At 46.4% G+C, this 12,070-nt stretch overlaps 1 protein-coding gene across 10 annotated transcripts in view; it reads left to right on the top strand.

Annotated features, from left to right (window-relative positions):
* Nucleotides 1-12,070, top strand: part of CIT (citron rho-interacting serine/threonine kinase) — a 107,006-nt gene that overhangs the window by 76,038 nt on the left and 18,898 nt on the right. For 7 of the 10 annotated variants that reach the window (XM_028710768.2, XM_028710772.2, XM_028710770.2 and 4 more), the window contains 8 exons: nucleotides 1,669-1,773; nucleotides 3,542-3,682; nucleotides 3,826-3,933; nucleotides 4,852-5,014; nucleotides 5,280-5,444; nucleotides 9,224-9,361; nucleotides 10,786-10,966; nucleotides 11,174-11,265. In XM_028710768.2, coding sequence (XP_028566601.2) covers nucleotides 1,669-1,773; nucleotides 3,542-3,682; nucleotides 3,826-3,933; nucleotides 4,852-5,014; nucleotides 5,280-5,444; nucleotides 9,224-9,361; nucleotides 10,786-10,966; nucleotides 11,174-11,265 — 1,093 coding nt within the window. The remainder of the gene's footprint in view (nucleotides 1-1,668; nucleotides 1,774-3,541; nucleotides 3,683-3,825; nucleotides 3,934-4,851; nucleotides 5,015-5,279; nucleotides 5,445-9,223; nucleotides 9,362-10,785; nucleotides 10,967-11,173; nucleotides 11,266-12,070) is intronic. The other 3 variants (XM_028710774.2, XM_028710776.2, XM_028710777.2) reach the window with 2 other exon arrangements.

Raw genomic sequence — 12,070 nt, forward strand, 5'->3', positions numbered from 1 at the left:
TACATCACAGCCAAAAAATCTTTTAGCATGTTATAATTACGGCTCTGAAATGCCCAAAGTCTGGCCAGCGTTCACCTTAATTTGGCTTAGATGCAATGAATGCAAATCGCTCTTTTCATGTGTGACAGTTACTGTTTCTTTGATACGTTGCATTGAATATATAATATGTTTTGTAGAGTAGAGACATGTCCCTGCCTGCATGGAGCTTATAGTCTAAAATTTAAAGAGGCGGGGAGTGGGCAGCAGAAGGAAGGGGACATAGGAGCCGCTTGAGAGTGGAACTGAATGTCTAGGGAGGTGATCTTGGCTGGAGATGTTTAATAAGAAGGCCATCTGCCAGGCAGTGAAGTTGTATTAAGCTGGAGGCCTCCTGGAAAAGAAGAAACATAAGATCATAAGAAGAGCCTGCTGGATCAGCCAGTGGCCCATCACAGTGGCTGACCAGATGCCTGTCAAAGACATGCAAGCAGGACCTGAGCACAAGAGCCCTCTCCCCTCCTGCGAATCTCAGGAAGTGATATTCAGAAGTGTTGCTGCCCCCAGCCGTGGAGGCAGAGCATAGCCATCACGGCTAGTAGCCATTGATAGCCTTAACCTCCATGAATTTGTCTGATCCTCTTTTAAAGCTATCCAGTGGAAGTGAGAAATGAAGCTACTTAGGTGTTCCCAAAGGGATACGGGTGGTGCTGTGGGTTTAACCAGAGCCTAGGAGTTGCCGATCAGAAGGTCGGCGGTTCGAATCCCCGCCACGGGGTGAGCTCCTGTTGCTCAGTCCCTGCTCCTGCCAACCTAGCAGTTCAAAAGTGCAAGTAGATAAATAGGTACTGCTCCAGCGGGAAGGTAAACAGCATTTTCGTGCGCTGCTCTGGTTCGCCAGAAGCGGCTTAGTTATGCTGGCCACATGACCCGGAAGCTGTACGCCAGCTCCCTCGGCCAGTAAAGCGAGATGAGCGCCGCAACCCCAGAGTCGGCCACGACTGGACCTAATGGTCAGGGGTACCTTTACCCTTTACCTTTTAGGTGTTCCCAGAGGGAGTTAAACAGGTCAGCAAGGGAGAAAGGGTGGAGTCCTCTAAGAAATTAGGAGACTTTTGGGCAGCTGAGTGTGGTAGAGCTGAAGGAGCAAAGGGGAGGACTATAGCTCAGTGGCTGGAGCATTCACTTTGCAGGCCCAAGGTCCCAGGTACAGTTCCTGCCATCTTCAGGTATGGCTGTGAAAAAGACTCCCTACCTGAACCCCTGAAGAACTGTTGCCAGCTAGGATAGATAATGCCCCGCTAGATGGACTTGATGGTCCGAATCTGTACAGTGGTACCTTGGTTGTCGAACTAAATCCATTCCCTTCCGTTCGACTCCCGGAACCGTTCGAAAATCAAGGGGCGGCTTCTGATTGGCTGCAGGAGCTGCTTGCACTCAAGCAGAAGTCGCATTGGACATTCTGCTTCCAAAAAACGTTCGCAAACTGGAACGCTCACTTCTGGGTTTGTGGCGTTCGGGAGCTGATTTGTTTGGGAGCCAAGCCGTTCGACAACCAAGGTACCACTGTGTAAGGCAGCTTTGTTTGCCTGTTGGAAGATAAGAAAAATGATGGAGATCCTTTAAAAATAAGGATCAGTTTGTTCCCAGTGGGGAAGGAAGTGTTAATGTCAGTGTATCTGTTCTATCTAGCTTAATGATTTGGAGAAGAAGCATGCTATGCTGGAGATGAACGCGCGTAGCCTGCAACAGAAGCTTGAGACGGAGCGTGAACTCAAGCAGAGACTTCTGGAAGAGGTAATAATACTCAACTCATAATGAGATGCCATTCATCCGTATTGGGAGAGATTATGAAATCGCCCAGCTTCACACAGCGGGTATTTTACACCACAGACTTTACTGGTTTAATAATAACTCCATCTTCCCTGGGAATTACAATTGTTATGCATGCACATATTTGCTTGCTGTTATATCCTGCTTTGCTTTCATCATAGTGGTCCCCAGGCAGTCAGCCATCCAGGCACTGATCAATCCCAGGCTCACTTAGCTTCATATAAAGTGGTGTTTGTCATTTGCCTTCAGTCTGTACTCTGAAATTCTCTGATGGCGGGTGGGAGATGCAGGCTTGGGTTACTTAGCAGGGAAATTCTCAACATCTCACCAAACTTCAGCTCCTAATATTTTTTGAGAGAAGCCATCCCAGATAGTGATGCATAACTGTTTTAGGCTGTATACACCTCCCTGGAAGTAGATCCTATTGAACTCAATGGGGTTTGCTTATGAGTAGACATGTAGAGGATTGCACTGTTAGGTTTTGAGGTAGAGAACTGCTCTCAGTTGGCTTGGAAGCTGATTTTAACCCCCAAGTGTTGCCTCCCCTCTCTTCCTTAATAAAGAAGTCTGCCACTGGAAAGGCAAATAAAATGACACTGTTGTGTATTTATGCCAGTTAATAATACTCTATTGCCAAGTCACAACCACCTTGACCTTTTCTATGTATCAGTCTTTAGATTCTTTTGATTTTTTTGTGCGTTTGGAAAAGCAGAGGATTCTATTTAAAATGCAGACTGCATGGGCATAGTTTTAAGGCCAAAAGGGATTTAGAACACTGGAATATTACCAGATCCTCTAATAGGAATATATTCTCTCCACTAACTAAATACTGCATAAATACACTACTTGATCTGCACAATTTGTTTTCAATGACTTCTCAATAGATTTTTGAATTTTTGACTCTTTCATGATTGTGGACAAGGAAGGGGTAGATGAATATCTTCGAATACTCCCGCACCACAAAAGCCCATGTTCCACATCCAATAATTCTGTATACTTCATGCATATTTTTTCTTAATCCTTACTTCGTTTATTCTGAAACTTTTTTTTAGTATTTTGTAAAAGTTTCTGGTCTCAGGGAAGGGAGACCAACCACTACAAAACCCACTGAACTCGCCTCCCCCCACTCGACTGCTTTAATCTGCAGAAGTGACACTAATACTACTTCTGCATTTGTAAGAAATTGATCTGTTAGTGTGGCAGCACCCACACCCTTTGGAACTCCCTGCCTGTTGACACCAGGCAGGTACCTTCACTGTACTTTAGGCACCTGCTCAAAGCATTTTTGCTTAGACAAGCTTACCCAGATACGTAGGATATTGGAAAGTGTTTTGATCTGTTTTCAGCTTATTGTTGATTTTAATTATTATGCTTTTAATATTTTAATGGAGCTGCCGTAACTGTTCTTATTGATGATTTTACTGCTTTATTCCTTTTGTAAACCTCCTTGAGGGTTCTTTCCTTTTCCCCTTGAGGGTTGTATTCCCTTCTGAGCAACCTCTTCCAAAGGCCCAATATCAGTGGTGGGTGGGGCCAGAAGCAAAAGTGGGTGGGCCAATGAATGTAAATTTAACCTTCATGCAGTAGGTGTGTGACCTGGCTAGGTGGCCTGGGAAGACTTCTGAGGGCCATATAGAGAGGCCTAGAGGGCCCCATTCGACACCTGCCCTCCCCAGTCTGAAATTCACTACCCCTGACTTAAAGAATCTGGATTTCTCCTTCTTACCAACAGCAAGCAAAGCTGCAGCAACAAATGGATCTACAGAAAAATCACATATTCCGCCTGACTCAAGGCCTGCAAGAGGCTTTGGATAGGGCAGATCTTCTGAAGACTGAGAGAAGTGACCTGGAGTACCAGCTAGAAAATATCCAGGTGAGAAGAGGCAATGCCTTACACACGCTCTGGATTTCACACATCCTCCACTGGGATTGTTTTGCTGTCTACATGGACATGTGTCACAATATATGGTTTTTCCCCCCTATCTTTCCTTTTCATCCTTTTTTTGTACTTCATAGGTTCTCTATTCCCATGAAAAGGTGAAAATGGAGGGCACCATTTCACAACAAACCAAGCTCATTGACTTTCTGCAAGCAAAGATGGACCAGCCAGCCAAAAAGAAAAAGGTGAGGAATCAGGCTGTTTGTTACACATGGTGTTTAAAAAATAAATAAACGTAAGGCTGGAGTCCAAAGAACACTTGCAGCTAGTTCCGTGTGCCCCAGAATCCTGCTGGGTGTGTGCAAGCCCCCTGCGTGTGCCTGAAGTCTGTCTTTGGAACCTGGCCTAAATGATTAGCTGCGGTGTCTTGATATTAAGCCATAACCCGAAGGAAAAACATGCCCAAGCTATAAGAGGATGCTGTAAAGACAGTTTCGGCACATGACAGTGGAGTATTTTGCTCTTTCTTCTCTGAGCGAACCCACTTGGAACAATTTGGGGAAAGTGCACGCTTTCCCTACTTTTATGCTGAAACGTGGGAGCAAACCGTGAAATAAATGTTTGCAAATAAGGGCAGGAATGGCTGTTCAGGTTCATCACGGCCGGATGTCGCCTTTGTTACTAGCAAGCTCTTAGACAGAGACGAGGCGGCAGTGGAGATGGGAGGGCTATATGCAGCTTTATCCATCCGCTGACGCAATTCCGCACAACAGATTGCTCAATCTATTGTGAAATAAAGTTACCAGCAGCCTGATTACGCATTCCCTTGCACAGTGATGTTCCCCTGGTGCAAAACATTTCACCAGCGGAACAAACATGCCACTAAGCGACTTCAGCTTTTAACGCCAGTTGGATGCCCGCCACAGAATTCTCCGTCGAGCTAGATGGAAAATGTTAGCAATTGCCCGGATAAGCTTCTCGAAAACAATTTGAGTGGGGGGAGAGCTTCAGGTTCTCCCCGCTTCCACCCCTTAACCTCTTTCTTTATCGAGATGAGGAATACCATCAGACCCTCTGGTCTGCAGTTAGTGAGGTTTCCCTTCCCCTAGTTTAAACCATCACTTACTAGGAGTTAGGAGCTGTCTGTGTGTTTCTGTTGCTAGGGCCTGTTTAGTCGACGGAAAGAGGACCCTTGTTTACCCACACAGGTTCCTCTGCAATACAATGAGCTGAAGGTGGCGCTGGAGAAGGAGAAGGCCCGTTCGGCTGAGCTGGAGGAGGCCCTTCAGAAAACTCGCATCGAGCTCAGATCTGCTCGAGAGGAAGGTAGGGGGCTACTGAAAAGTTGCATCTGGAGAGAAGGGCCGTTTTTAGTCCAAACGCGTGTCTCATATTTTTGTGTTTTCTGTAGCAGTGAAATGTTTTTCTCTTCCCCCCCCCCATCCTCTCCCCCCCCTTTCCCCCTGTTTGCTGTTGAGGATCCAATAGAGCAACACCTTTTCTGCAGGCTGTAACTCTTAAGGCTGCCTTAGAACCACGGCTGCTCCTCGTGCCGGGGAGGAGTTGACTAACTATTTATGTGTATCTGTAGCTGCCCATAGGAAAATTACAGACCACCCTCACCCATCCACTCCTGCCACGGCCAGGCAGCAGATCATCATGTCTGCCATAGTCCGGTCACCAGAACATCAGCCCACGCCCATCAGTCTGCTTGCTCCTCCCTCAAGCCGCAGAAAGGAGTCTTCCACACCAGAGGGTAAGGCTTCGAGGGGGCGGGTTGGGTATGGGAAGAGTCCCTATCCCTTGATTCACCTTGATTCACCCTCCTTTCATCTATGCACATTCTAACCAAGCATATCCATGAGTTTGGCAACCTTAAGGGAATCGGGAAGCTTGGAGACTTGTTAGAGAGAGAAATATATATATATATCCCCATGAAAATGTCCCCCCGCCCCAATCACTTCCTCTTCTATTGTGACCCAAGCCTTCATAATTATTCTTTTTATATTATTCTTCAACCTAAAGGTCTGACTTGACCAAGCAACAAATAACATAAATGGAAATCGGTTGAAAGGGAGAGAAAAGTAGAGTCTTCTTAAAATAAAGGCTGCTATATGATTCATTCTGCAAACTACAAGTTCCAGAGAAAGTGAAAAGTTTTTTCTTCTTCTTTTCATTTCAAGGACCCTCGTCGCTTTGTCACACAGCAAAATTATTTGCACGTAGGAGGTGCCAGGCTCGGTCTTATGCATTTCCCTATTAAGAGAGACTTGGTAGCAGGGCCTGGGGTAGGCTTCAGAGCTGCTCAATATGAAGATCATAATAAAGAAATAGTGAACATGTCAATTTGGAAACACAAATCAGCTGGGATGATGGCAGGTGTGGGCTGGAGTGGCGGAAAATTCTGTGCTGCTTAAAAGTACAAGTGTTATATGTAAGGGTGATCGCTTTATTTTAATCATAAGCACACTTACTAGGGAGCAAGCCCCACTAAACACATAGGGACTTGATTCTTGGCAAATATGTATAGAACTGCTCAGTTTTTCCATGGAAGGAGACTTAACTCTTCTGTTCCCTTTCCTTTTCAAGTGTATATAGAAATGCTGAGTGCTTTGGGGCTGGTCCTGCCTCTTTGCAGGATGCTCACTTAATTCCAAAGTGTCACATACCGTGATGGAGCTGTATACATAATAAGCAGAAGATTTTAGTTCCAACAGAAACAACAACATAAAGAAAGGGTTTCTTCCTAGTAGAAATATGCTGAAGGAGCACTTCTTTACCCTGGCCTTTGACACTTGAGATACATGTTAGGACCCACCCTCTTCTCTTGATAGTAATCTGTTTTAATAGTTTTCAATACTTCCTTTTTCTTCTGAAAAACTGAACTTTCTACTTCCAACAATTTGGTTTTTTCCCTAATTATTGGTGATAAGTTTGAATCAGAGGCTTTCCCATCTTACCCAGCTGTGGTTATCCTAATATTCTGTTCTGGTCCGAACTCGTTCTACAGCGTCCAAGTCTCTTTCGTGAGCAGTTCCTCCTACTTGCACCCTCGGGCATTATCTTGGGTTATTCTAATTTAACCATTGAAAATCTGGGGTCCTCCTTCTTTTGCCTAGGGTAGGCAATTTCCTGTTGAGCCATCTTTTCTCAAATGCTGAGCCATCTCTCCCCCTGCCCCCAAAAACCCCCAATAATAATAATGTGGCTTTCGGGAACCCTTTTCAGACAACCTGCTTCTGCAGCTACTTGGCTGTCTTCCATGCCCATCCGTGACTATTCCAGTGTCTCATGCCACTAAGATTTCTTTTAGCTTTCCAGATCTGTTTAGCCATTAACACTTGAACGCTTTGCCCTCTAAAAGAACAACATTCAGCGTAAGTTTTCAGCTCTCCAGCGTGTGTTACTTCTCCGTGTTTCTTCTGCAGTGCTTGTCTCCCTTTTATTGATGTCTGAAGTACGTACGGCTTGTCTGCCATCCCTGCAGGTCTGTTGGTGTACTTGTCGGTGTGATTCAGTCGTGTGGTCTAGAGCTGGTGTACTGTTGTGCCCGGTCTAGAGGCCTTGCAGGTCTAGGGCTATTGTGTACTGTTGAGCTGAGGGAAAGGCCCCCAACTTAAACCTCTTATCGGGTGTGAATATGACGTATGCCTTTTACAAAAGCCGTGTCTCTTAGCATCAACCCCCCATTTAAAATATAGGAATAATTCTGGCATACCTTATAACATGGGTGGTGAACAACAGGCCTTATCTGGCTCATCAAACCTTCTCCAACGGCTTGCCAGCCCCAGTGCAATTTATCTGCCCCACTCCCCCAGTGGCATTGGGAATTATCCCTCTCCAAGTGCTCAGGTAATAGAAAGGAGTTCCTGGCAAAGAAGAAGAAAGATTTACGTGGCTCTCCTATCTGGAAAACCAAGGAGTCAGAGAGCCCAATGATATACCCGCTGAGCAAGAGTGAGGAGAGTTTTATCCTTTCTCTGCAACCTCTCTCCCCAGAGAGGGGGCTATGGTGTGTGCATAAGTGTGGGGTGGGCACACCCACCACTAGCATTCAGCCCCCCAAGGGCCTTTCAGAAAGGCAGCGTGGCCCTTTGGCCGGAAGATGTTAGCCTCCTGTGCTTTACACAATAATCAGGATCGCTGAGATAATTACGTGACGTGCTTTGAACCCTCTGAGCACTATAAGTGCTAGTTGTTCTTTCATCTGCAAAAGTTAAAATTAACTGGCTGGCCTGTGATTTTAAACTCCGGTGTGCCCCAACTCTAAACACTTGGTACGTATTAACTTTCCTGCCAAAACCCGAGTATATATCTTGAGTGCTAACAGCAGCGCTGCTTGAGTCTCACTGCTGTTAAATCATCATCCTTTCTTACTCCATGTTGCCGCATGAAACCCTTTCATTTAGCACTTATTTGCACAGTGAGTTATATTTTTTTTTTGTAGAATTGGCGCGATCTCTCTGCCAAACCTCTGAAAAACAACAAGTGGATTAGGTATCGCTGTTTAAACAAGCAAGCAACTGCGTCCGCATTCAGTTATTTGCGCTTAGGGGTGGGAGCAGCCTGTTTCAACTGAAATCGAAGGGCTGCTTTTCTGCCTCACACAAGCGTTCTTTTGCTACACCCTTGCTGGTGGTGGCAGCGCTTGGTGAAATGGGAAGGGGCAGCTAACTCAGTAGTAGGGTGTGCGCCTTGGCTGCAGGTCCCCAGCTCAATTCCTGAAGCCTCCAGTTCAAGCCAGGAAGGACCTTTAATAATAATAATAATAATAATAATAATAATAATAATAATAATAATAATAATTTATTATTTATACCCCGCCCATCTGCCTGGGCTTCCCCAGCCACTCTGGGCGGCTTCAAAAATAATAATATTAAAATACTGTAATACATCAAACATTAAAAGCTTTCCTGAACAGGGCTGCCTTCAGATGTCTTCTAAAAGTCTGGTAGTTGTTGTTCTTTTTGACATCTGGTGGGAGGGTGTTCCACTGGGCGGGTGCCACTACCGAGAAGGCCCTCTGCCTGGCTCCCTGTAACTTGGCTTCTCGCAGTGAGGGAACCGCCAGAAGGCCCTTGGCGCTGGATCTCAGTGTCTGGGCTGAACGATGGGGGTGGAGACGCTCCTTCAGGTACACAGGACCGAGGCTGTTTAGGGCTTTAAAGGTCAGCACCAACACTTTGAATTGTGATCGGAAACGTACTGTGACAATAGAAAGCCACTCCCAAACAGGATTGGGCAAATAGTCTGAACCAGCAAAAAGCATCTTCTTACATTCCTAAGGTCTCCTTTTCACATGCGTTGGCCAGTTGAGTTCCGAGTATGTGTGCTGCTTCTGCCACCACCGGCCATATGCTTGCTGGTGGCATATGCATATTAAGTGCCTTAGGATTGTGAGATATACCTCTCTGCGCAGCCCTGCCTAAAAGACCTTTTAGTTAGGTACCAACCAAACCAGCCGAGGGAGAAGGACGTGCTGATAGCTGCCGAGCTGCTTTTAACTGTGCTTTGCCACTTGCTCCTTCCCCCCAGAGTTTAACCGGCGTCTGAAAGAACGGATGCATCACAATATCCCTCACCGGTTCAATGTGGGGCTGAACATGAGAGCAACTAAATGTGCAGTTTGCTTGGATACGGTTCACTTTGGACGACAGGCATCTAAATGTCTTGGTAAGAATGGCAAGGAAACAAAGGTGGTAACAGGGCCGAACTGGAAGAGTAATAATACCTAATGTTATGTCCATATTGTCTAATTTTTTGTTCTCTTGGCCAATTTAGCTTGTTATCTGTGTTCCCTTTCCTGTCCTCTCTGCCTCAAGAAAGGTTTCCACTTATATAGCCCTATTTGTCCTTGGGCCTTGTAGGCTGACAATTTAAAAAAAATATTATTATTATTTAAAAAGAATTCCTTAGAATATTAGTAAATGTTCCATAACACCGCAGCAGCTACACCAATGCCTGGTAATGGCTCATTTCCATCAGTTGGAGCCAGAGTCACTTAATCACTAGCTAGAGCAGCTTAAAAGACAGCAGCCCAAATTTACCTCAGAGTTTGGATCTGGATGGCGGTGCAGATCTGCCTGCCGTCCCGGGATCAGCGAAGCGTTCGCTGCTGACCCCCAGCATTTTAAAATCTCCCCGTGTCCCGGTGAGATTTTAAAATGCTGGGGGTCGGCAGCAAAGCCCTTGTTCCCCCCAACCCCCCCCCCCAGCCTTCAGAAGCCCTTGTTCCCCCCCCCCCCCAGCCTTCAGAAGAGGTCGGGGGACAGACTGTCCCCGGACCTGGTCTGAAGGCGGTTTCCCTAGGAACGCATTAATTGATTTTCAATGCATTCCTATGGGAAACCGTGCTTTGCAAGACGAAAAACTCGCAAGAAGAAAAAACTTGCGGAACGAATTAATTTCGTCTTGCGAGGCACCACTGTATCGGAATTGGTTATCAATAGGCCTTGGTAAGCAGCTTGGATAGGGAACCAGAAAGGGAAGAATGGGTGTACAGTGGTACTTCGGGTTAAGAACTTAATTCGTTCTGGAGGTCCGTTCTTAACCTGAAACAGTTCTTAACCTGAGGTACCACTTTAGCTAATGGGGCCGCCGCACCACCGCTGCACAATTTCTGTTCTCATCTTGAAGCAAAGTTCTTAACCCGAGGTACCATTTCTGGGTTAGCGGAACCTGTAACCTGAAGCGTCTGTAACCTGAGATACCACTGTACCTAAAGCCAAGAAGTTGTGAACCAAAACATGTGGTGATAATAGGGAAGTTAGTTGAGATTCTTCAGCTTAATATTGGGTCGGTGCAGACTTGAGTCCAAGCAATTCTGATTTTGTGAAAAATCCTTTACCTGAAGTTTTTCAGTGCAGGGCTCTATCCAACATTTATTGTCTGCTATCACAAGAGCCTTTGCACTAGCAGGTGGTGGAGTTTAAAGGTTGAGCAGTGAAGAAATCCAGCACAGCAGGTACATTAGCAGAAGCTTGTTGTGCAACAAGTATACCGCTAAGCAACTAATGTAGTGCTACATTTGATAGCCCTTAAATCCTAATGTTTCTATAAGGTTTCCCCCTCTTCCCTTTCTACCCTCCCCCTGCCAGAATGCCAGATGATGTGCCATCCAAAGTGCTCAACCTGTTTGCCGGCTACTTGTGGCTTGCCTGCCGAATACGCCACGCATTTCTCCGAAGCCTTCTGCCGGGACAAACTGAACTCTCCGGGTCTGCAGCTGAAAGAGCCAAGCAGCAGTTTACGGCTAGAAGGATGGATGAAGGTGCCAAGGTACAAACGTGAGTCTCTGCGCTAAAATTGCTTGCCCAGAGCTGCTGGTGCTGCCGCCGCCGGAGGAGCCGCTCCGTAGACTGTAGCTGTGAAGCCGATTCTCTTGTTCGCTGGTGAAGACTCCTACGGGAGGTTGGCTGACCACGCTAAACGGGAACCTTTGACGCAACCCTCTAACGCAGTTTTGTCCTTTTTCTGTGTTTTCAGAAATAATAAGCGTGGGCAGCAGGGCTGGGACAGGAAGTATATAGTTCTGGAAGGAACTAAAGTGCTTGTTTATGACACAGAAGCAAGAGAAGGTAACCTCTTAACATCTGACTCGCTTTCCCCGTCTCCTCTGACATGGCCTCTCAATGCATAACTTTGTCTGAACAAAAACCTTTGAACTTTGTGGAAGTGGGGAGATTGGCTTAATACTCTAGGACTTCACTCTTTGTAACGCCTCGCCCTTGGAGAACCCTTTCTGCATCTGACCGCCAAGGAGCTGCCACTGGGCGCCTCCGGTATAATCCCTACGATTGGCAAAGGAACCTGAGTGCGTTCTAGGCTGCATTTGCCGCACATATGGGGTGCTGATTGCTGTTGCGCCACACAAACTGACCATGCCCCCAACCTTCTCTGTGGCTGAGCCATTGATCAGAAGATCAGTAGTGACAGGTACGTTATCTTTCAGGGGCGCTTCTCTGCCATTACTGATCTTCTCCCCCCTGAGGTGCCCCAGAGCCTCCCCGCCCCTTAGGAACAAAGCGCAATTTGAAAACTTCTGCTCTAGTTGTCTTAGTGCCCCTCCAGGCTGGTGCTTTATTGTGGGTTTAGTTGGCAACATGCTGTTGAGACGGTAAAGAGTTCCTTAGCGGCAGATTGGTTCCGCTTTAGTCCATTCCGCAATTCTTCCCCAAGGCTACCCCGTTATTGCTGTCCAGAGGGCCTATAGTGCAATGAAAGCGGGACAAAAATAATGCTGATTTTAGCAGCGATGCACATTAGCTGGCAATGAAGCAGTGTGATGATGCCCCCTCCCCCCCCAAAAAAAACCATTCTGCAAGTGCAAACGGTATTGAAAGTGGAATTGTGTATGACCTCCCTGATAGCATTTTGCGCACA

The sequence above is a fragment of the Podarcis muralis genome, chromosome 16, assembly GCF_964188315.1.
Source record: "Podarcis muralis chromosome 16, rPodMur119.hap1.1, whole genome shotgun sequence".
NCBI classification, from domain to species: Eukaryota; Metazoa; Chordata; class Lepidosauria; order Squamata; family Lacertidae; genus Podarcis; species Podarcis muralis.